The 25,006-nt window shown below is 45.5% G+C and overlaps 1 protein-coding gene across 2 annotated transcripts in view; it reads right to left on the bottom strand.

Moving 5' to 3' along the window:
• The window catches only part of ACOXL (acyl-CoA oxidase like), a 362,177-nt gene that overhangs the window by 260,377 nt on the left and 76,794 nt on the right, over positions 1 to 25,006 (bottom strand). For both annotated transcript variants that reach the window (XM_058428613.1, XM_032177651.2), the window contains exon 9: positions 24,647 to 24,681. In XM_058428613.1, coding sequence (XP_058284596.1) covers positions 24,647 to 24,681 — 35 coding nt within the window. The remainder of the gene's footprint in view (positions 1 to 24,646; positions 24,682 to 25,006) is intronic.

Below are 25,006 nucleotides of genomic sequence, written 5' to 3'. Positions count from 1 at the left end.
CTCCAACACCATTGCCCCGGATCTTCTCCCACCCTCTGCCCCTCCTCTCCTGCCTCCAGCTATGGGACTTCTCACAGCGGTGCTTCTCCCATCCCATGGCTGGCTTGCCCCATGGCCCCTTCCTGACACTGCTGTCCCCAGGCCCCCACATCCTGCTGGCCACAAATGAGGTACACAGCACGCCACAGGCCTGGACACTCCAGCGGTGGGCAAGCTGCCTGACCTCCCCACCTTCCGAATCATTCTTCTTTTTGTGTTTTCTTCTGTCTTAAAATAGTATTTACCACTCTGGGGAGGAAATAAAAGTTATTTTATTTTGTCATTGAAACAGAGCTTCACTGAGATACACCGAGAAATGCAATCTATTTTCTGTCTATCAAGAGAGGTAAATAAAGCTAAATAAACCTACCATGGTAGGTGTCAGCAGTTAAAAATAAGGCAAATCTTTTTAGTGTTGTAGGAAAGAAAACAAGTTGTAGGACAATGGATAGATTATGCTATCATTTACATGCAAAAATAAAAATGCAAATAAAACTACATATTTCTCTCTTTGCAAACACACACATAAATGCATGTAAATCATCTGGAAACACACACATTAAATCCATGGCAGTGCTGGCCTCTGCAAGGGGCAGAGTGGAGGGGACAAGGTGGGCTCTGAGGTTTATAATAAGAATGTGCTCCATCTATCACTTGTAAAATTAAAAACAAAATTTAAAAATAGATATAATTATCCTGAAACATCACAAATGCTCCTTTCTTCAATACCTGTTAGGTTGGCTGCTTCTCATTGGCTTGAAATAAAAGGTGACTCATCACTCCTTCGAAACATCCTATTCTTCACAGAATCGAGACCCATGCATAGTTTCAGAATGTGAAATCAGGCCATAGTTCAAAGATTGAGAAATGCAAAGTTAAGGCAAAGTAAAAACGAAAGGGTTTGAGAGGCAGATCTGAGGAGGCAGCTCTCGGGGCTGGCTCCAGCCCAACCCCACCCTACACACCTGCCATGTGCTCCACTCCAACCCAGGGCAGCCAGGTGACAGGGACCCCAGGCAAAGGGATCCATCTCTTCCTTCAACATTTGCAAGTGGAAACATGAAGTTGCACTTTTTGTAACAGGCAAACTTAGGCTTTTGGATATTGATACCTACATTTCCAGTTGGCATTCATTTTCACAGCAACTAGAAATTCTCCTGAAGGCCCTGATTTTTAAAGTCCTTTCAGAAGCATGGAAAAACAGAAATCATCCACCACACAGAAATACATAAGAAACAAAACTCAGCAGAGTTGGAAAGCAAGGCCTTTCTATCACTTCCCATGCCCCAACTGCCCCAGGTCCCCACCTGCACATCAACCCACTTGCTAGAAAACCTGGGCCAACAGGTGCCTGATCACAGTGAGGCTGGCTGGCCAGGACGCTCCAGGGAGACACCAGCCTGACAGCCTGGATACGAGGCTGCTCAGGATGAAACCAGCAGCCCACATAACCTCAGAGATCCAATCAGGTGAGCTGGATTATTCGCAAGGCACAGGGCCAAGAAGTGGACTGTATTACAGTTGGTGAAAGCCTGGTTAATTTGACAGAGCCCCAAAAACACAGGCAAGGCTGAATCTTGGAGGCATATGTTAGCAATGCTCTCTCTCCTTGGGAGAGACCGTCATGGCTAAAATGATGGAGCATTTGGTCTCCTTGGAAAGGCTATCCCTATGCAAGAATATAAGGGTAAGATATAACATATAAGAAAGCTTATATGCCCTTAGCCAAGAGGCACTTCTGAAGATCCCATAACTCAGCAAGCCTTGAAGAGCATTTGACCTGCCAAGGACATGTCTACCAGGGTGGATCACTGGATGGTTGAGTTTCTGGTTGTAGAGAAACAAATGGCTTCAGGTCCCTGTGGGCTTGGTGAAGCCTGAGTCTACTCTTGGTGGATGGAGAGCCCCTGGTGTTCAGTTTCAGGAACTCCTCCCCTTCAAGGACCATGAGAACCTTTACTGAGTGTCTCCCATCAGGCCTGTTCCACATGCTCTACGGAAAGTCATTCAGCAGAAAATGTTCCCTTTCCCATCTCCCACTATGGGAGATGCTCTGGGAAAGAACAGATTTGACCAAAGCCACCAACGCAGTGAGTGACAGGAGTTAGAAAGGGCACTCGGGTCTTTGGCTCTCATGGCGCCTGCTGAAACGTCGATCATTTTTTTGGTGGGAAGTCAACAGGGTATATATACTCAGAGGCTCTTCTAAGCATAGTGTCACTTTTGTGCCCGAGTGAAGGGATCTGAGTGGCTTTAGCTTGTCCTCCCTAGTGGAGAAGCAGCAGAAGAGGGAGGAAAAACAGAAATTGGAGAAGCTCTAGCCTAGGTGCGCCCCCAAGGAAATACACCCACAAGTCACATGAGTTGTGAAACTAGCAGTAATGCCTGTATTTGCTTTGATTTCTATGCAAGAGGCACAGCTGTCTGGTTCTTAAAGATTGCTCATGACAGTGAAATTAAAGGTAAAACAAAGGACCCAAATAATATATGCACCCTCCCCACATAGAGAAACCACACTCACATAAAGTACATAGCTATGAGTGAGAACTCTGGAGGCCATAAACCCAGGTGCTCCTTAGGGCAGCCTGGCCCTAAGAAATGGAATGAGTCCCACCTGTCTCAGAATCAGGGAACTTGGGTTTTAGTCCTGCCCTGTTACCAGCTAGTTGGCGGGGGGGGGGGGGGGGGGGCGCCTCAAGGAAAATCACATAACCTTCAGGGCTTCTGTTTCATCCTAATTTTTAATTTTTTTTTTTTCCTGAACATGAAAGCGATGCACATTCATTGTAGAAAAGGAGAAAACCCTGGAGTAAAATAAAGAGAAAATAATCATAGATATTTTCATCATCAAAAAACAATCACTGCTAATATTTTGGCAAATTTTGTTCCAGTCTTATTCTATGCATATCGCTTTTATATTTTGGAAAACAGAGCACATTGCACATGAAGCCTGATGTGGAGCTTTTTACAATTAACTCAACATTATATCATAAGCATCTCTCCATGTTATTAAAAACTCTACATGAGCAATACTTTCATGGTTATATAATATTCCATCATAAGAACACATCATAATGTAGTTAAGCCTCTCCCATTCTTGTGTTGTTTCCAATTTTGTATATTATGAATAATGGAGAGAAACATCTCTGTTGCATGAAACATTTTCTGAATCTTGGATTATTTTATTGGAATGGATTCTAAAGATCCTTTTTATATATTTACATTTCAGTTTCTCTGAGAGAATTAGAGCAAATCAGAAATTTGCAAACTCAAACACCTACTCGGTTAATCAGGGAAATGAGTAGGCAGGCAAGGTATAAGAAAAATAAAAAACCTAGTGAATGTGGGTGCATTGAAGGTGGTAGCTGCTGCGGGGCCCCAGGTGGTGGTTGCCTGTGGGATAAGGGCCCCAGGTGCCGCTGGACTGCCCAGTTTTCCAAACAAGCTGGAAATCCAGGATTTCTAATATTGGCAACAGAGGTCCACTTACCCTTCCAGGCCAGCCACGGCCCCTTCACAGAGGGCAACTCTTTTCTGGGAGCCTTTGGGGTTTCACTCGGCCATGATGAGGGTCCCCATTGGGTGCTGAGGGGGCTATAACGAGTGTCCAGGGGGTGATTCACCGGGGCACACACAGAATTTAGCCATTTGCGCCAAATTTAAAACTCCGTTATTCCTTCTTTTTGTATCCCTCTGGGCTTCTGCCCAACACATGCAAATGACCTTCTACCAACCTCTGCGTCTCAGCTAGAGCCCAGAAGGCAGCTAATCACAAATGCCCATTTCACAAGCAGCACCAAAGAGGCCCCCTTTTTGCTCTCTCTCTCTCTTTTGTTTCTTTTTAATTTTTTTATTATTGTTTTAGAGACAAGAGCTTGCTATGTTGCCCAGGCTGGTCTCGAACTCCTGTCTTTAAGCAATCCTCCTGCCTCAGCTTCCAAGCTCTCCTCTGCCCTGAGTCACTGGGATTACAGGTGTGAGCCACTGCACTCAGCTCCATGCTCTCCCTCTTGATAACTCTGGCCCCGTAATCTCCAGAAATCAGGTGAAATCCTAATCAAATTAAACTCTAGTGTTCTAGGGTGCCAAGCTTCCAGGAAGCACCAACTTTCCCAACGTCGCATGTGGCTGAGACCTTCAGGTTGTCTAAGGCTTGGCTGTGGGGACTGGGAGGGACGAAGTGGCCCGGTGAGCAGGTGTATGCCAACGCGTGAGGGTTCGCGGTTCGAAGCCCTCACTATTCTAAAAGGGCAGCATTGCAGCTCTGTCAGCAATCACAGAAGTGCCTCCAGAACGGAGAGAGGAAAAAAGGTTCTGAGAGCGCAAATCCCCTTTCACAAAGCCCGTGGAGGTGCCTTTTATGCTTCCGCCATCTGTCATCACAAAATTCACAACAGCTCCCCCAGTCTCACGACACTACACGGACAATTCTGCGGGGGTCACCCGGAGCTGTTCAGACACTTTGACAGCAAAACAATGCTGGGCAAGGTGCAGCCCGGTGAGAAAATCCTGCTAAACAAACACGAGGGGTCAACAGCTCAGAGAGCAAGATCCACTGAAACCCACTAATTGGAAATAATTCCAAGTTTTTCAGACATTACGTAGTGACAATAAGGTGCAAACACTGGATTAGTGACCTCCAAAAGACAGAGAGCTTTTGTTTCATCTTTGTAAGAGCAGAATTTAACCCTGTGTTTTGAAATTCCCATCAACTACCCTGTGTGAATTTAAAGGTTCACCATTTAATAACATAGCCGGGGTTAGATTTTGAGTTTCTCCGTTCCAGGTCAAGAAGCAGAACCTATGTGAGGGGAAGTGGGGGGAACAGGACAAATAAAGCCCTGAAAGCAGCCAGGGAGCAGTGTTCATTCAGGCCTTCCCAGAGCTCAGTTAACTAAATGGGCACCTGAATTTTCTGTCCCACCGGGAAAAGCCACATGCATTTCCAGTGGTTTGGGTCTTTAGTACTGGTTGTCTGTAAGTCAGTCTTGTCAAGTGGTATTTGTCAAGATTTTGTTGTTTTGGTATTTTTTTTTTAATGATGTAGAATTTACATTGAGCTTTATAATCAAGCAAAAAGAAAGAGGTTTCTGAAAATGCCTGATGAGTCTGGAAACTGGTTTGATTTGGGAGTCAGGATTCTGTGAAAATCAATACTGAAACAAAACTGTTGTTGTTGTTGATGTTGTTGTTGAGATAGGGTCTCACTCTGTTGCCCAGGCAGGAGTGCAGTGGCACGATCTCGACTCACTGCAACCTCTGCCTCCAGGGTTCAGGTGATTCTCATGCCTCAGCTCTTCTCGTGCCTCAGCCTCTCGAGTAGCTGGGATTACAGGCATATGCCTTGTTACTCCTAGAAGCTCAATAGAGTAACACTCACTTCCAGCAGGACTCCAATCTGTGAGAACAGGGGAACCAGTGGATAATAGGGGGCCGTGTTAAACAACCAGCTCCCTCTGTGGTCCCCAGATGCAGATAAGCCCAGCTGCCACTTCCTGAGTGCTCTTCTACACATGTGCTTGACTCGCACCGATCACCTAGACATGAACTCGAGTCTCTCTCTCTCTCCAAAGCTCCTGGTCTCTGCACTGAAGATCTGGATAGAGTTCTGGCCAGAAAGGAAGGCTCTTGGGTACCCCAGGCACTCCATCTTCTGCACCAAGATTCATCATGGTGAATTAAGTACACACACTGATCTTTTTCCGAGGACCAGTAAGCAAGTTGGGGACAGCAAGCAATGTCTCAGCCCAGGCCAGGCTCAGACTGGCCACTCTGAAAAGATCCAAATGACCAAGGTGATGCACAGACACCCCAGCCTCTTACTGCAGCTGTGGTGGGGCCTTTTCCTGGGTCGCTACACAGGATTAGAAAATGGCTATTCAAGGCTGGGCGCGGTGGCTCATGCCTGTAATCCTGTAACCCCAGCACTTTGGGAGGCCGAGGCGAGTGGATCACTTGAGGTCAGGGGTTCGAGACCAGCCTGCCAACATGGTGAAACCTCGTCTCTATTAAAAATACAAAAATTAACCAGGTGTGGTGGCAGGTGCCTGTAGTCCCAGCTACTTGGGAGGCTGAGGCAGGAGAACTGCTTGATCCCAGGAGGCAGAGGTTGCAGTGAGCCGAGATGGCACCATTGCACTCCAGCCTGGGCGAGAGAGCAAGACTCCATCTCAAAACAAAAACAAAAAGGCTGTTTAGGCGACAACCCCACAGCTCACACAAATGGAAATCTTTTTTTTTTTTTTTTTTTTTTTTTTTTTGAGACGGAGTCTCGCTCTGTCGCCCAGGCTGGAGTGCAGTGGCGCAATCTCGGCTCACTGCAAGCTCCGCCTCCCGGGTTCACGCCATTCTCCTGCCTCAGCCTCTCCGAGTAGCTGGGACTACAGGCGCCCGCCACCACGCCCGGCTAATTTTTTGTATTTTTAGTAGAGACGGGGTTTCACTGTGGTCTCGATCTCCTGACCTCGTGATCCGCCCGTCTCGGCCTCCCAAAGTGCTGGGATTACAAGCGTGAGCCACCGCGCCCGGCCTGGAAATCTTATACTGGATAAAAGAACAAAATGTGAAACCAGTGCTGCAAAATCACAGATAGGAAGCAGGAAGGGAAAGACAGCGTTGGGAGTAGGCAAGTTGTGAGAACCGGGCTGAGGTTACTGGGACATCTTTGTGGCTGAAGAAGGGCAAGGGAATGGCTTCCCAAGGATTCTAGAAGCCGCCTCCTCTCTTCCCTCTTCGGTGAGTCTGAGGGATGCCTGGGGAGTCCTAGCATTGATCCCACAGGCCAGGACCTTTGTTGCCACCCTCAGATGCAAGGTGAGCATCACACTCCTTAGACTGGGGTCCTGCTGGGGTGCCAAGTGCCTGGTGAGCAAAGACCCCTCAGCAAATAAGACCTCATGTCTGCCATCCAACCCTCTTGTTTGCAGAGCATCCTAAAATACGATTCCACAAGTTGGAAATGGAATCGGGTTTCACCACTGGCAAAGCCCCTCTCCATGCAGCCGGCTGCAGTCAACAGCAGCTGCATTTCCTCCGCCCTTCTCCCTAGGCACCCAGTTGGTTTTCCTCCTTCTCCTTCCTCCAGGTGTGCTCTTGCCAGAGCCTGCCCCAATAAGTCTCCCTTTCATAGTATTCTGATGAATAGATTGTCTGTGTTTTCTTTTGCCTTCTTCTTAATGGCCTGAACTATCCTCCAGCAACCCAGCTGTGCATGTCAAATAAAATGTATTGGGGTCAGATGGATCCTCACATAGCACTGAAATGCACAGCACACGAAACAAAGCACACCTAGCTACCGCTTGCACACTCTAGAAAGCTACGCTCAGAAGCAGCACAACTGCCACAAAAGCCACCCAGACTACATAAGCGTCTGGTCAAATGGCATCATTTCATATCAACAGTCCATTCTCTTTCTCTTTGTTTTGGATTTTTCAAATATGGTTATGCAAAAGGTTTCTGTTTTTAAACTCACTATGCAAATACTAACATTTTACAAAGCCCAGGCAGATAAAATCAGCTCAGGTTGAACGTATCCTAAACGCAGAGCTATAACTGATTCAACTTTGCAATTTGACCTTTAATTGTCATATAGAAATGGAGAAACGCATGTAGATGAGTGATGAATTTTATTGTTATATACAAAGGTACCGCCTTGCACGAAACATGCAAACTCTCTTCAAAGGATTAAATATTTCAAAACTGAAGGAAAATAAGAAGGCAGGCTTCCTGTTTCAGACACACAGAGGAAGAGGGGTCTTTTAAACCTGTAATAAAACAGGTGGGCTTAAGAAACTCAGAAAAGGGTGTATGGAAATATACTCTGCCTGGCACAGTGATATTTTAAAGAAATAACATTTGTATTTTGTTCCATAACTAAATGAAATCAGCTAACGCCATAGGGAAAGTACATGTGTTTGCAACCCAGCCCAGAGTCAGCTTCTTACATCTGACTCTCTGTTCTGGTTACAAACATCTCTCTGTTCAGCCTGCTGGTGCATACATACACTCTCACAGCTGAGGACAGATGTGGCTAGCAACGCCTTGTGAAGCAAATGTCAGATAGCAGACCGCTACCACAGGCTCACACACCTGCAGGTGACATCACCGAGCTTTATCTTACCCCAGAAATCTATTAACATGCAGAAACAAGTGTCACCCAACCAAAACCCACTCTTAGAAAGCATTGGACTCATCAGCCTGAGAAGGGAAATGACAAACGAGATGCCGAACTTCCACTCAGTTCCACGTCTGTCTCGGGGGGAGGAAGGATCCCCTGTTTCCCACCCGAACTTCCCAGGACACCTGTTCTCTAACATCGAAAGGATGTCAGATGCAGCCAGAACAAACAAAAGCTTTGGAGAAAACTCCATTTCCTGGATATTGCCTTTTTCCTTTGTTTCAGGGAATTTTGTCTTTTGTAGCAAAAAGTAGCTAATACCAGTGAGTTTTCACTAATTTCTTGTCCCTGAAACAGATATCTTCTTTGGCTGTAACTAGGCAGATAGCAGGTACTCGATATATGTCCAGAGCGCCTAAAACATGATATATGTCTGGGATGCACTTTAAGGTATCCTAGCCAGCATCCAGGAGCAGTGGCTCACATCTGTAATCCCAGCACTTTGGGAGGCCGAGGTGGGTGGATTGCTTGAGGCCAGGAGTTCAAGACCAGCCTGGGCAACATGGCAAAATCCTACTTCTACAAAAAGTACAAAAATTAGCTGGGCGTGGTGGTACACGCCTATGCTTCCATCTGCTCGGGAGGCTGAGGTGAGAGGATGGCTTCAGCCTGGGAAGCAGAGGTTGCAGTGAGCCGAGATCAGGCCACCGCACTCCAGCCTGGGCAACAGAGCCAGGCCCTGTCTCAATCAATCAATCAATCAATTAATCAATAAAAACTATGTTAAAAATAAATAAATAAATAAAATACTCTAGCCAGAGATAAAAGGGAGGATAGGGTGAACTAAAACTGTCAAAATGTTGATAATTGTAGAAACTAAGAGACAAATAATAGGGAATCCACTATGCTACTCTCCCTCGTGTTTAAAATTTTCCATAATAAAAATATTTTTTAAACGTGTAGCAAGATTTCCAGTTGTTGGCCCAACCCCTCTTCCTCCCATCCTTGGTAATAAAGTCCTAAGTCTGCTCATGTAATCTACTCTTCTCTATGGAGCCACTAACTAACCCAATCACAGTCACCCCAATGCTTCTTGCCTTTGATGGCCTTAGGAATGGACATATGGGTTTATCTGGCCAATGAGAGATGAAAGAAAGTCTCTTGAAGGGTTTCCGGAAAAAAAGTTTCCATGCTGCTAAAAAATGACATATGGGAAAACATGGGTCCTCCTTTTCTAAAATCTGATACATCTACATGTGAGAGCAAGAACCTCAGCAGCCATATGGTGACCATGAGTGAGTCAGTCAAAGACAAAACTGACATACTGAGTTGCAGAGAACAAAGATCAAAGCAACTCTGGTCCTTGATGTGTCACTGAGCCCCTGAAATAGCCACCCTGAAACTGCCCCACTTCAGGAATCATTAAGAGAGAAAACAATCCACTTCCTGTCTAAAATAGTTAAGCCAGGGTCATAGCTAAAGGCATCCTATCTGATATGAAATAACTATTTGATGAATGAAGGAAAGAATGAATGAGCCCCCAAAGCACAAAGAATTGTCAGATAGTCTTAACAGCATCATGTGAGTCTTAGAAAAATCAATGTCCTTGGAATCCCATACAAGAGTTGGGATTTACATTGTATACTCTCTTTGCACACAGGGTCTTCTGGCTTTTACAGTAGGTCCCCCTTCTGTACCAGGAATACATTCCAAAACTCCAGTAAATGTTTAAAACCAGGAAGAGTACTGAACCCCACTGCCAACCAGACATATTCCTGTCCATGTCTTCCACCCACAAATTTAATTTCCATCTTAATTAAGTGCTTATCACCCCTATGGCTGTACCTTTTACAGTTTGAGGTGTGACAGCAAAACTAGCACAAATTTCTTTTTCCTTCTTCACAATTTCACAGATAGAAGACTCCTTCTTTCTGTAGGTCTTAGAAACTGCAGCATATGATTGCTTTTCTTTTCTTATGAAGTCGAGAACTTCCACTTTTTTACCTAAAGGAAACACTTTGCAGCTTCTCTTTGGCATATCCCAATTGCCAGCATCACGACTCTTGTGTTTTAGGGACATTATGAAGTCAAATAAAGATGACTTAAACACAAGCACTGTGACACCGTGACAATCCATCTGATCACTGAGACAGCTACTAAGTGACTAACGGGTGGGTAACCTGGACAAGGGGAGGATTCCATTCAGGACGGATGGAGCAGGATGGCTTCAGATTTCATCACATTGAGAGGTGATGCCAGCTGGATTTCCTGGGTCAAGTGGGGACTTGGAGAACTTTTCTGTCTTACGAGAGGATTGTAAAATGCACCAATTAGCACTCTGTAGCTCAGATTGTAAAATGCACCAATCAGCACTCTGTAGCTAGCAAGAGGATTATAAAATGCACCAATCAGCACTCTGTAGCTAGTAAGAGGATTGTAAAATGCATCAATCAGTGCTTTGTAAAATGCACCAATCAACACTCTGTAAAATACACCAATCAGTAGAATCCTAAAAGTAGCCAATTGCAGGGAGGATTGAAAAAAGGGCATTCTGATAGGACAGAAACAGAATATCAGAGAGGACAAACAAGGGAATAAAAGCTGGCCACTCCAGCCAGCAGTGGCAACCCGCTGGGGTCCCCTTCCATGCTGTGGAAGCTTTGTCCTTTTGATGTTCACAATAAACCTTGCTACTGCTCACTCTTTGGGTCCAACCCATCTTTAAGAGCTGTAACACTCACTGCGAAGGTCTGTGGCTTCATTCTTGAAGTCAGCAAGACCACAAACCCACCAGCAGGAACCAACTCTGGACACAACATTACTCAGGATGGCACACAATTTAAAACTAATAAATTGTTCCTGAAATTTTCCATGTAATATTTTCAGAACAAAATTGACCACAGGTAACTGAAACAACAGAAAGTGAAGCATTGGATAAAGGGAAATTACTGCATTTCACAGTACATATCGAATATTTTATTTCTTTGACAAGCAATCAGGTACATCCTTGTATCTTCTCCTGTAAAGTTGCTTTTTGATTTGTTTGGTGCATTTTCTCAAATCGTATCTCATATTCACAGCTCTGCCCAGGTCAGCAGAGATTCCTAATACACTAGAAAGAACACGGTCTTTATTGAATGGCTGTGTGGCCTCGGACAAACTCCTCAACCTCTCTGAGCATTAGTGCCCTTATCTCTAAAACAAAATTAGTAACACCCATTTTAGGGGCTATGACAGTTAAATGAGGAAGCATTTAAGCAATATGTCATCTAAAGCATTGCACACTGATGTCTCCTCCACATCAAGACTAGTTTTAAGGTCAGGAATAACTGCTGCCAACTGGCAGAATCAGTTTTTTTCTTCTACCCTTGTTTTCAGATATACAAAAAAGATGTAAGAAGTATAAAAGATGAAACAGAATTTTCCTCCATATGAGCAGTTTTGTCTCCAACACCTAATGTTTCCTTTTTTCCTACCTACACTCGTCACAGAAGACATGTGATTTAAAAGAAGACTCTCAAAGGTTTCCTTTCAAACAAGACAAGTCCCTTGGGGCAGGTCAATTCTCTCAACTGGGACAGTTTCTTAAAGCAAGAGTTGGTAGCTTCCTCCCCGGGGCCATCTGCTGGCCATCAGGTGGGACAGATTCCAGGGAAGGTGGAGGTGGGGTGCTAGGCTGAGCAGAGCAGTAATCTCTGCATCCTTGACTCCATGCCAGAGGACAGGGGCCACTGTCCCCTTCTCATTCTCAAGGGAGAAAATAGAAACTAGTCCCTCTGGGATTGCTTGAGAAGGGCCACCTCTCCCTCGGGTTAAGCAAGAGCTTTCCAGATCTCTGCCAGGTGGTGGCCCTCAATGGCCTCTGCCACATCATCCCTGCACCTGAAGTCTCCTTAATGCTCTTCCATAAACCTACTCAGTCATTACTTAAATAAGGAAATTTTCCATGAGCATGGCCTGCCCTTCTAGCTCTGACACTCTCCAAACAGCACTTCATCCCCCTGCTGGTGGAAAGCAAACACCCTCCCTGGGGGCTGGAGCTGAATCAAGGCTCTGAGCCCTAGGGAACCATCCCAGCACCGTGGGTGGTGTTGGTGACACACTTTGGGAAAAGTCTTCGGCTGGGAGTCAGAGGCCTGAGTTTGAATCCCCAAGTCCACCTGGTGTGGAACCTCCACATCCTGCCTCCTTCATGGAGATGTGGTAGGTTCTGCCTGGATGATCGCAAAGAGGTACAGGCAGAAGATGTCTGGAAATTGTACCAACAATGCTAATCATATCCTCTACCCACTGTGTGCCTGCAACACTCTTCTTCCCCCTCTCTTCTTCCCCTCAGAAGTTGCCACCAGCCCATGTTGCAGAGCCTGAAGGGCAGGGCACACCCTCCCCACGCATGCAAACAGACACACACACACACACACACACAAACACACACACACCCACAGACATACACACACATGCCTTGGAGCATTGAGTGCTTCCTTTGTCACCCTTAGGTTGTGATAGTACTCTCACCAGGGTCACCAAAGGCAGACATGGTGTGCTTTTACCCTCATCTAGTCCATGGAAGAAGCTCAGTAAGTATCTGTTGAATGAACAAATTAATCTATATTCAACTGAAATTAAAAAACAAAACAAAACAAATGTCCTGGATTTCACTTCATTTTCCTTTTAAGATTAAAAAAAAGGAGAGGAGAGAGGAAAATGGGGAATAGTACAGTCAAGGTAAAATAATTAGTTCCTTTCCAATTATCTGTCGCACTTTGTGGATTATCAACAAGGCAGGGCCATCCCCCACGCCTGCAAACTAAACAAGAAAGGGCCTCAGGCTGGCTCTAGAGGGCGACAGTGAGTCCTACTGTGCATTTGTGTCTCTATCATTGCACAGACAACCGTAAAAGTGGATTCTGGGGGATCTTCCGTTTTGGAGGGACTACCCTTCTCTCCCACCCATTAGTATGACTAATTGAAAGCTGATTTAATTTCCATGTTTAGACAAACAAACAAACAAATAGAACAAAAATTATCAGGGAATATTGAAAGTATTTTATCAACACAAAAACCAACATGCACGTGAGCCTTTTAATCACAGATTTGAGTCAGCCTATGCCAACTTAGCACATGATACCTGCCAGGCTCTGAAGATGGAAAGAGGAATAAATACTGTGCTTACCATCAGGAGCTCTTGGTCGAGGGCAGTTTCTCTATCCAGGCACTCTTCCCATTTTGGGCCAGATAATTCTTTGTTGTGAGCAGCTGAACCAAGCATTTTGGGATGGTTAACAGCATCCCTGGCCTCTCCACCACAGCTGCCAGTCAGTAGTAACCTCCCCAAGTTTGGACAACCAAAAATGTCACTAAATGTCTCTGGGGGGCAAAATCACCATAGTTTAGAACCACAGGTATAGGAGGAGGATATTAAGTAAATAGCCACAAGATGGACCACCCTGCCCGAGGCGGGGCACTCTGGACCCAGCACATGCTGGCACTGGAGGGGATGCAGACAAAGAAGCTTGCTCTCTGGAGGAGGAACATTGTGGACCCATGGCTGCTGATGTGTGAGTGTATAAATGTGACTCTCCTTCTGCTCCAAGCACCCACATACCATCTTCACCCACCATGGGCTCTAATGAGGGTGGAGATTGCCTTATACAACAGAATAGAGCACTTGGACAAGCAGTCAAGTCTGCCTCATAAAAGACCAGGGAATGGAAGTTTATAGATGGACCTCTCTGCATGGCACTTGAGGCTCTACCAACCTCAACAGGAAGCAGAATCTGAGTGATAAACCACCTCAGGAAAAAGAAAAAAAAGCTGCCTCCTCACAACTCCTTCTGCATTGGCCACAGCAAACAGGGTTTGTGCTGCCCCTCCAGGGGATATCCCAGCACCCCCACAGGCTCAGTCCCCCGTGTGATGTAGAGGCTATAGAATGTTCTTGATTTGTAAGTAGTTTGAGCTACATAAGAGGCCAAAATGTGATTCATACAGCAAAAATTGCCTATAAAAATGCAGCATCTTGGTGACTGGAGAGAGGCAAATTTAGAACTCTCTGTGGCTAGTTTAACGGAGCCCGGATTACATCTTGCCAATTTAAGCTGTTCATCCAAACTTGAGAAACGCCCTTCAGGAGGAAGTCGAGAGCCTGAAGCCAGGCTTGCAGGTCAGACCACAGAACACGAGCCAGGGAGCCAGGGCCCCCACACGCAGCCTGATCAGAGAGCTCCCCGGTGTCCCTCTCAACAGAAACACGAGCAAGACCATGGTAGCCCCCACTCCACCACGCCATGAAATGGGTAGGCACCAGCCACAGGCTCACTGTCAAGCGATCCACCGGGCCAGGGCGACACGGCTCCAGTCAAGGGAATGTACAGAGGCAGCAATGGGCTCTAGCCCCGCAGTAGTTTTACCCTGTGCCTCACCACACCCAGCAGACCTGTCACAAACACCAGCCTGGACAGTCGCCCATAGGGGTCTCCCACTGACAGAGCTGGCCTCCCCTGGCCCTGGCAGAAGGGTAGCTCCTCTCAGCACTCCAGGAAATATACTGAGGGCTTCCTCCAAGCTCATTCTCTCTCCATCCTGCTCTCTGCCCTGCACTAAGCGGCATTCAACCCAGTGGAAGCTGGAGTGACCCCGGCTATGTTCACCTCTGCAGCCAGGACAGAACATGGAGTACCTTTCTCACTGGTGAGGTCTGGAAACAGCTGCCCCCCATTTCCTGGATCTCTGGGAGAGGCCCGCAGACCAGAGAGTTTTCCAGGTGGTTGAGATGAGCAATGCCTCCAGGAACATGACCTCAGGCACCTGTATTTCACGTAGGGATGTCATCCCAGCACCCCTGAGGGCTCTCAGGACCACAGACCAGTGCATTGGTTCTGCTCTGCAGCCACCTTGCAGTGAAAAACAAGGTCAAATCCGATTGCCTCGGGCTGCACCACCCCAGCACGAGGGCCTCACTGAAGCACCACATAGTCTAGGGTGTCCAGAGCTGATGGAAGACCTGACCGCACCTGTGTTGTCGTGGAAAGCCTTAGAAAGAGGTATGGGCTAAACAGAGTGCAGTGACACAGCTTGCAACCTGTCTTCATTGAAAATGATAATGTGGCTCAATGTGAACTCAAAGGCCTCACCCAGGGCATGTAAAACAAGATAATTCCACATGAAGAACTCCCTCAAACCATACCCAGAAGAACTTGGAAAAAGTGTCAACACGGCCTCAGACTCGGTGTTCTCACCACAAAAAAGTGATCCAGACTCCCCTATCTTAACTCTCTTTAATTCAAGTTCACTGAGCATAGTTTAATTACAATAAAATTCACCTGATTTAGGTGTCACAGTTCTACGAATTTTGGAAAGCATACATAGTCGTGTCACCACCACAATCAAGATTTAGAATCTGTCCGTCACCTGCCAAAAATCCCTCATGCTGCTTTCTAGTCAACCCCTCCACCCACCTGGTGAGTACGGGTCTGCTCTCTTCCCTATAGTTTGCTCTTTTCCAGAATGTCACGCAAAAATAATCACACAGTAAGGGCACTTTTGAGTCTGGCTTTTTCCACACAGCAGAATGTCTTTTTATTGCAGAGTAGTACCTCTCGTGTGGAAGTGACACAGTCTGTTTACCCACTTCCCAGTGGAAGGACGTTTGGAATTGTCTTCAGTTTGAGGCTACTATGAATGGAGAAGCCATGCATACAAGTCTTGGTGTGCACTAACGTTTTCATTTCTCTCCTTTAAGTATCCAGGAGTGTAATCTCCGGGTCTATGGTAAAGGTATGTTTAACATCATAAGAAACTTCCGAAGTGTTTTTCCAAAGTGGCTGTACCATTTCGCCTTCCACCAGCAATGTATCAGAGTTGCAGTTCCTCCACATCCTCATCAGCATTTCATATTATCAGGGTGGTTTTTTTGTTTGTGTTTGTGTTGGGAAGTTTTGATGAGGGTCAATTTGATGGTATTGAGGTTTTAAGCCATCCTAACATATATGTAATGGTATCTCATTCTAGTCTTAATTTGCATTTCCTTAATGACTAATGAGGGTGAGCATCCCTTCATGGTCTTATTTGCCATCTATGCATCTTGTTTGGTGAATAATCAGTTCAAGTATTTTTTGCCCATTTATTAAATTGAGTTGTTTCATTTTCTTGTGAAGGGGCTGTAAGAGTTCTGCATACTCTGGATACAACTTCTTTATCAGATATGTGTTTTACAAATATTTTCTCCCCATGTGTGGCTTGTCTTTTTATTTCTTTGCAGTGTTTTTCAAAGAGCAGCTGTTTTTAATTTTGATGAAATCCATTTTTGCCAACTTTTTCCTTGACAGTTCATGCTTTCTGTGTCTGAAGAAAGTTTTCTCTAACCCAAGATCACAAAGATTTTCTTCTATGTTTTCTTCCAGAAGGTTTAAGGTTTTAGGTTTTACATTTAGGTTCATGATCCATCTTTGTTGCTTGTACATGCTACAAGGTATGTGGTATGGGTTTTTCTTGGTTTTTGAGTTTTTATATGGATGTCCAATTGCTCCATTTATTTAAAAGATTATCCTTTCTCCACTGAATCATTTTGGCGCCTTTGTTGAAAATCCATTGATCATTCATGTGGGGTCCGCTCCTGACTTATTCCTATGTCCCACTGGACTACATGTCTGTCCTTTTGCCTACATGTCCTAGAGTCTGCTCTTGATTACTGCAGCTTTACAGCACATCTGAAAATGAGGTACTGGAAGTCTTCCAACTCTGTTCTTTTTCAAAATTACTTGGCTGGTCTGGTTCTGTTTTTTGTTTGTTTGTTTGTTTTTCTCACGCTGTCACCCAGTCTGGAGTACAGTAGTGCAATCTTGGCTCACTGCAACCTCCACCTCCCGGGTTCAAGCGATTCTCCTGCCTCAGCCTCTTGAGTAGCTGGGATTACAAGCACGTGCCACCACGCCTGGCTAATTTTTCTACTTTTAGTAGAGACAAGGTTTCACCATGTTGGCCAGGCTGGTCTCAAACTCCCAACCTCAGGTGATCCACCTGCCTCAGCCTCCCAAAGCGCTCGGATTACAGGCATGAACCACAGCACCCAGCCTAGGTCTTTTGCCTTTCCATAAAATTTTTTCAAATATCTTGCCAATTTCTACACAAAATCTTACTGGGATTTTAATTTGAGCTGTGGTGAATCTCCTGATCAATTTCATGTGGATGTCTTAGTCTTTTGAAAGTAAGGGGCCAGGCACGGTGGCTCACGCCTGTAATCCCAGCACTTTGGGAGGCTGAGGCGGGAGGATCACAAGGTCAGGAGATCGAGACCATCCTGGCTAACACGGTGAAACCCCATCTCTACTAAAAATACAAAAATTAGCCGGGCGTGTTGGCGAGTGCCTGTAGTCCCAGCTACTCGGGAGGCTGAGGCAGGAGAATGGCGTGAACCCAGGAGGCGGAGCTTGCAGTGAGCCGAGATCGCGCCACTGCACTCCAGCCTGGGGGACAAAGACTCCGTCTCAAAAAAAAAAAAAAAAAGATGGCTTTGTTTTAAGATTATACCATTGGGGTTGAATAATTTCTTGGCAACCATGTGTATATCTGGTGGGAGCCTCACTGTGAAGTCTGAAAAAGAGACAGATGGAACAGTCGACCAGAGAGCCTCAGTGACAGAAACAACTATTCCCTGGAAGGGGAAAAAAGGGCAGAAAGGGATTTTTGTTTATTTTTACAAAATTTGGAGGAAAACGGTCTCCTCAGCTGTCTCCACAAGATCAAACCAGCCCCAAATGGGAGTTGCTAGGTATTTGCCAACACTTGAAATCAAAATCCAATAGGCCTGATGGCTGTGGTTCTGGTCTTTTCCTCCCTTTTGTATTTCAAGATGGCAATTTCATTTGCTCATTGATGCTGCTTTTTCATTCAATAAGCATTCTGATTCATCTATGAACTTCAAACTCTGCTTCTAATCTAAATCAGAACACAAAAGTACACAACCCCTTCACTTCTTCTAGGCCATCTGGGCTCATTCTAAACAAAAACACGAGCACAGTCTCAGAATGAGTGCTTAATCACCCCGGGTCTGTACTTTGTTGTAACGGCAGGCCTCCAATAATCTAGCTCAGGACGGTCACACCGTGCAGTTCGATCACACGCAGGTTCCCCAACTCTCTCTTTCCCCATCCGGGCCTCGAGGGATACCAAGGCCTCTTACGGGGCTGGTGACTATAACTCCCATATTAGGTTTGGGCACAGGCCTGAACAGGATACCGAATTTAGCCTTTCTTAGATGAGAAACCAATAGAAAGAAGTCAGTTGTGGGAAAGAACTGCATTTAGACTTTGCTTAAGAGTCACACCTCTGTGGACCTCCATTTAACTATCACAGAACCAAATGGAAAATTTGCTTCCTTCTTTGTTTATTACAGAAACATAACTAACGAAAAAACAAAGCAAAATCATTCTGTTAGGAGTTAGTTCACCGCTCTCATCCTTCACTTTCATGAGCTCTTCTTAGAAATACAAGCATAAGTGGCACGTGCAAAAAATCCACACTGTTAGTTCACGTGTTCTCTCCGGTATCAGACAAGCAAGAGCCAAAGGTGAGATGCTCACCTCTGAGCCCGTTTCCTCTTTTATCTTGGCCCAGGGGTACTCACCGGGAGGGAGCAGCCTTCTTCACTCTGCTGCACTGGGTCAGGCAGGAAGAACATATAAACTCTCTTTCAATCTTGTAGAAAGAGAAAAAAACAAAACACCCACACAGTGGGGAAACTGTTCCCCACTGTGTGGGTGATGGGGCCCCGAGAGCTGTTATCTGCAAAGGGCACTTCTGGGGGTTACCCAGCTGTCACCACTGTGTGGATTCCACCCGAAAACCTCAAGCCAAACAGTGGGGAATGAACATCAAGAGACAATTTTCCACTCTGTGAAAATGGCTTGACTTTACAAAAATAAATTAAAGTGCCATGATAATAAACGAAACATGAGCAGGACCTGTTGTTAAGTGCACAGGCAGTCATGGCAGAGGCTCTCCTTGCTTGGTACATTTACACCATCGAAATATGATGATTCTTTCTCTGCTTCCTGACCCCTCAGCTCCCTACCCACATTCCCACATGAAGACACACACATACACACACACCCCTCTATACCACAGACAGATCTGGAATAACTGGTCTAGCAAGAGTTAGAGGTGTCTGGGGTCAGCAGTGGAAGTGGTTGGGGTGGGCATGTGTTAGACTGTGTGTGTGTGTGTGTGTGTGTGTGTGTGTGTGTGTGTGTGTGTGTGCATACTTGCATGCTCACATGCAGGAGGATGGTCTCACCCTGAACACTGTTCATTTGAATAAAGGAGAGCTAACAGCTGAAGCACCACTGCATATGCACACAAACAAAATTAGGCCTCCTTTGGGCCTCAAGTCCTCTGTTGCCACACAAGAGCCCTGAGGCAATCCTGCCCCTCCGTGTCTGCAGCAGCCTGAGAGGCACTGCTGGCTGGCCAAGGTTATAGGATTTTAGTGACTTCTTTCCCTCCTCTCCATATTCATCTCCTTTACGGCCCCCAAATCCATTCTTCTTCAAGAGTGAACCCATCCTCCCAGTATTGTCATTTTGGAACCACGTTTTCCAGTCCCCCTTTCCTTCGTCTCCTCTTCTGTCTACTGAAGGAGTTTGCCGGGGCTTTCCCCACCATCTCTCTTGGTCCTGATGCCCATGTTAGAATTTTGGAAGGAGATATGATCTGCTTCCAAATTCCAAATCTGGTCTTAGATTTAGAATCTAAAGTCTCAAATCTTGATGCCAAAGGTATCCCTACCCACACAAAGAGGACCCCTTCCCTCAACTCTGGCATCTGGGTTTGGGGTCAACATGACAAGGAAAATGGTAATCGATAGGAAAACAGTATGGCCACTCCTCAAAAACTTAAACTTAGAATTATCATATGATTCAGGAATTCCACTTCTGGGCATGTACCCAAAAGAATTGAAAGCCGGGTGTCAAAGAGAGATTTGTATATCCAAATTCACAGCAGCATTATTCACAATGGCAAAGAGGTGAAAGCGACCCAAGTGTCCACTGATGGATGAATGGATAAACAGAATGTGGCCTATACATGCTGTGGAATATTATCCCATAGAAAGGAATGAAATTCTGGTACATTCTACAATATGCATGAATCTTGAAGAATTATGCTAAGTAAAATAAGGTAGTCACAAAAACGCAAATGCTATATTATTCCACTAATATAAAGTCCCTAGAATAGTCAAATTTATAGAGACAAAAAGTAAAATGGTGGTTGTCAGGAACTGGAGAGGAGTTGAGGAAGGAAATGTATTGTTTAATGGGTATGGAGTTACAGTTTGCAATGTTGAAAACGCTCTGGAGATGGACAGTGGTGTTGATTGCACAGCAGTGGGACTGTATTTAATGCCACTAAACTATACACTTAAAAATGGTTAAAATGGTGCTAGGGTTTGCATGTGTTCCCTCAAAAATTCAGGTGTTGAAACTTAATGGCCAATGTGATGATATTAAGAGGTGGAGCCTTTAAAAGGTGATTAAGCCATGAGGACTCCTCCCTCATGAATGAGATGAAGACCCTTATAAAGAGGCCTCATGAAGCCTTCCCCTCTTGCTCCTCTCCCTTCTGCCACATGAGAACACAGCACTCCTCCCTGCCCATGGCTGCAGCAACAAGGCACCATCTTGGAAGCAGAGACCAGGCCCTCACCAGAAAACTGGACCTGCTGGCGCCTTCATCTTGGCCCTCCCAGCCTCCAGGACTGTGAGAAAATAAATTTCCGTTCTTTATAAAGTACCCAGTCTATGGTATTTTGTTATAGCCGCACAAACAGACTAAAACAAATGGCTGATTTTATGTTAGGCATATTTCACCATACAGGAAAAAAGTAATCAACAAAAGGATAGAAGTTTCAGCCAATCCAAACGAGCAAATAGGATTTTTAGAGGGGACTCAACCAGAAACCCACATCCCTCATCTTCCTCCTGCTGGATGAGGGGAGTGGTAGGTGACCAGGCTAGTTGTAAGAGGGAGCAGAAGAGTCACGGTGGCCGGGCGTGGTGGCTCACGCCTGTAATCCCAGCACTTTGGGAGGCAAAAGTGGGCAGATCCCTTGAAGTTAGGAGTTCGAGACCAGCCTGGCCAACATGGTGAAACCCTGTCTCTACTAAAAATACAAAAATTAGCCTGGCGTGGTGACGAGTGCCTGTAATCCCAGCTATTCAGGAGGCTGAGGTATGAGAATTGCTTGAACCCAGGTGGCAGAGGTTACAGTGAGACAAGATCATGCCACTACACTCTAGCCTGGATGACAGAGCAAGACTCTGTCTCAAAAAAAAAAAAAAAAGAAAGAAAGAAAAGAAAACACAGAAGAGTCAGAGGGTGACCTGCAGGCTTCTAAGAGAAAAGATCAGGTCCTCCTGTGGCCGAGGGGAAGAAAAGGCCTGACCTGCAAACAGCTCTTCAGTGACACCTCGTGAAGTGTCATCAATTCTGGGAAAATGGGGATTTCCCAGAAGGTAGGTTTGTCCCCATCACAAATTTACAAATGATGTTGTACTTTCCAGAATTTTAAAATCAGAATTCCTTAGATTTCAGAAGTAATTTTTGGAAAACACAACCCTTTGATCATCCCTTCTCCACAGTACTGAAGATGTCAGTCCGCGACCAGGTCACATGCTCCTCAGTAAGTATCCCCAGCTTGGCTTGTGTGAATCAGACATTCATATTTTGTGAGAGGCCCAGCCAAGCCTAGAAAGTCCTCATGCTGTCTCTGAGTTACTGCAATCACTTTCTAACCATTCTTTCTGCTCCCAAAGTCTTCAGACTCCTCTACAGATGACACCAGCTGCTGCAGGCAGCCTTTTGTGAATAGTGGCTTCACTGGGCTACCACTCGCTCCCTGGTCCCCAGATCCCAAGGTCGATGGTGAAGGACCTTGGATCTTGCAAGGCAGCCTCAGGAGATGTCTTCACTTTCCTTCCCTCAATCTCATCACTTTCAGTTGTCACTTCTCCCACTTACTGAGATTTTTGTTTGTTTATTGTTGCACTTATGTAAATATCCATGATATTTGTTCATTGCTTTGCACTTAACACTTTAAAGGTTATAAGGACGGCCTGGAGACAAACATCTCTGGAAACATAGCAGGGGGAAGCCACATGTGCTAGGATGTCTCCTGGGGAGAGCAGAGCACAGAACACGGGGGCTGGAGCCTAAAGAGGCAAGCTCATGTACAACAGACAGCTGCTAACTTCCTCCCTGCATTCTGTCCCACGCTCTGCAGGGCTTGTTTGAGGAGCAGGTTCTAAGTTTGGGGTCAAGGCTGAACTAGTAGGACTACAGAAGCAATCTGAAGCTGCCAGGATCCACCCCACACCTCCACGCTCTCCCCAAACTCTGCCTCTCCTCCACAGCAATGCCAGACAGCAATTTAAAGACTATGTGTTCTGAGAGACCCATGTTATCAGCCTGCTAGGGGCATCTGCCTGAGTCAGCTGGGCTTCCCTGCCACATTCACAGTTTGGAGGAATGAGGATGGTTTAAGATTTCCTTCCTCTTAGAAGCCTACCTTGGCCAGGCATGGCAGCTCACTCCTGTAATCCCAGCAATTTGGGAGGCCAAGGCAGAAGCATTGCTTGAGTCCAGGAGTTCAAAACCAGCCCTTGCAACATAGTGAAACATCATGGGGAAGAGCAAGCTTGTCACTGAACTAGAGCAATATCTTAGCTGTCGTCATTCTGGAGCAGTCCACCTTGAGAACATTCTAGAAAAAGAGTCTCCTGCAAGTTCCGGAGAGAGTGCTTCCACACCCACAGCACCCCACCATACCACACAGTTGGTTTTAGGGTTAGGGGTCCGTGTGCGCACCATGCTTCTTCCTAAGTGTGCCGTAGCTGTGTGCCTCAGCAGCTGCAGCAGCCTGGCTGCGGTTACAAGGGAAGAGCACCCTTCTGCAGGACACCACACTTTTGTTGTGGGCATGCATCATGCACGCATAGGACCAGAAACATACAAACAATTGATGGGGTTCAGGACACAATACACTAAAAAACGGCACCTTGGCATTTGAGAAAACACCAGAAGCAGGAAGGTCACTCTCACCTTCCCCTTCCCCTTCCCCTTCTCCCCTGATACAGGCCATTAAACTCTCATTTGAGAGGTAGCCTCTATATACCCAGAGAAAAGAAACATACTTATCTCTGAAGACACAGGACCACAGAATCTGAACAAACAGGCTAAGTTTGTTAAGTCCCCAACCCCCCATCCAGTTTATCACCATTAGATCATACCCTCTTTGTCCGATTATCCATCTCTACGACAGTGCACTTCTCCATCAAACTAACATTAAAAACATACAGGTTTCTCTGTTACTTTGGGTCTTTATTTCCTTGTGAGAGCTCCCATGTTATGTAAAACTTATATTAAATAAATGTGCATGCTTTCTCTAGTTAATCTGTCTTTTGTATGGAGACTCAGCCATGCACCTAGCAATGGGCCAGGAAAATGTATTTCTTTCCCCTCCATGATCTTGAGCCTCTCTGGAGCAGTTTCTTTCATAGGTCTCCAGAAATGTCCCACATGAGAACCTTTCTTCCCACAGGCTCATTCCAAGGGCTCGAGTCCTCTCCTGCCCTCTTCCTGCTGTAACCTACATGGCTCCCCCACAGCTTTCTAGGTCTCAGGAATTGCCTACGATTGCCCAATTCACATGTATATTGAAACCATGTACACACTTGCTATGAGCATTTTTAGGAGGCAAACTTGTTTTGAAATCAGGTGACTTTAGGTTGTCTGTGGGCAGCTGAGCAGACATCCCCAAGCCCGAAGCCTATGACCAGAGGGTGGCACTTTGGGAGGCTGTGAGCACAGTTTTCGTAAGGACAGGAAGGATCCTGCTTGTCACCCCTCCACTGGGGCTGGATCTTACTTTAACATCTCAATGCATTTTGACACATGCAAAGGGGAAAAGGTTGATACCAACACAAGAAACAAACATTTTTCATAAGTGTAATACAGTAGAGACCAAGGCAGAAATCATGAAGCAAGACAAAAATAGAGCCTTTTGCCACTGGCAGACATCCTAAGACATAGAGAGAGAGGCCTGGCATGGGGGGTGGCGAGGGCTTCACAGACAAGCCCTTGCTGGGTTTCTCTCTGCTGGGACTCACCTCTCATGCAGGGCATCCCCATTTTCAGGGAATCTTTAAGAGTGAGAACATTACCCAGATAGTGCTTCTGTGTCATGCCCTAGAATATCCCTCTTTTTGTTTGTTTTGAAATAAATGTGCTATCTACCACCATGTTTTCACAAAGACCTCGTTCCTCTAAATAGCAATGTGCTCTTGCCAATCAAGCAACTAGAACAATTCCATCTGTGACACTGACATCACAGGAAAGCAACCACCAAAAAAAAAAGCTCAAAATCTGAGACATAAGCAAACCAAGAGCTATAAACTGGTAAGGATCATTCTTAAAAGAAACAAAAATGTAAACATTTACCTGTGGCTATAGTGAATGGCTATCGTCAACCCAAGCTGTAATTAAAAAGAGAGAAAAACAAATTAAGTAATATCAAGAATATGCAGAATTCACACAAGAAAATTAACTTGATATGGCCAATTATGTTTTAAAGATTTTTTTTAATGCCCTACAGCTAATGCTTCAAAAATAACACACTTTAATGACAGATATTTAGTTTCAACTTAGCTCTTAAAGATAATTTGTATTTTGAAAGAGTCCTAAAGAGGCGTAAAATATTTAGTCGTGGATTAGACAGGAGGTGTCACTCAACAGGAATGGCTTCCAAAATAGGGGTCTTTTAGCTCCAAGACACAGTTGTGAAAGGATGGGATTGCAGCA

The sequence above is a fragment of the Hylobates moloch genome, unplaced genomic scaffold (assembly GCF_009828535.3).
Source record: "Hylobates moloch isolate HMO894 unplaced genomic scaffold, HMol_V3 SCAFFOLD_15, whole genome shotgun sequence".
Lineage (NCBI taxonomy): Eukaryota > Metazoa > Chordata > Mammalia > Primates > Hylobatidae > Hylobates > Hylobates moloch.
Note: the sequence above shows the minus strand (reverse complement) of the source record. Positions and strands in the feature narration are given on the sequence as shown.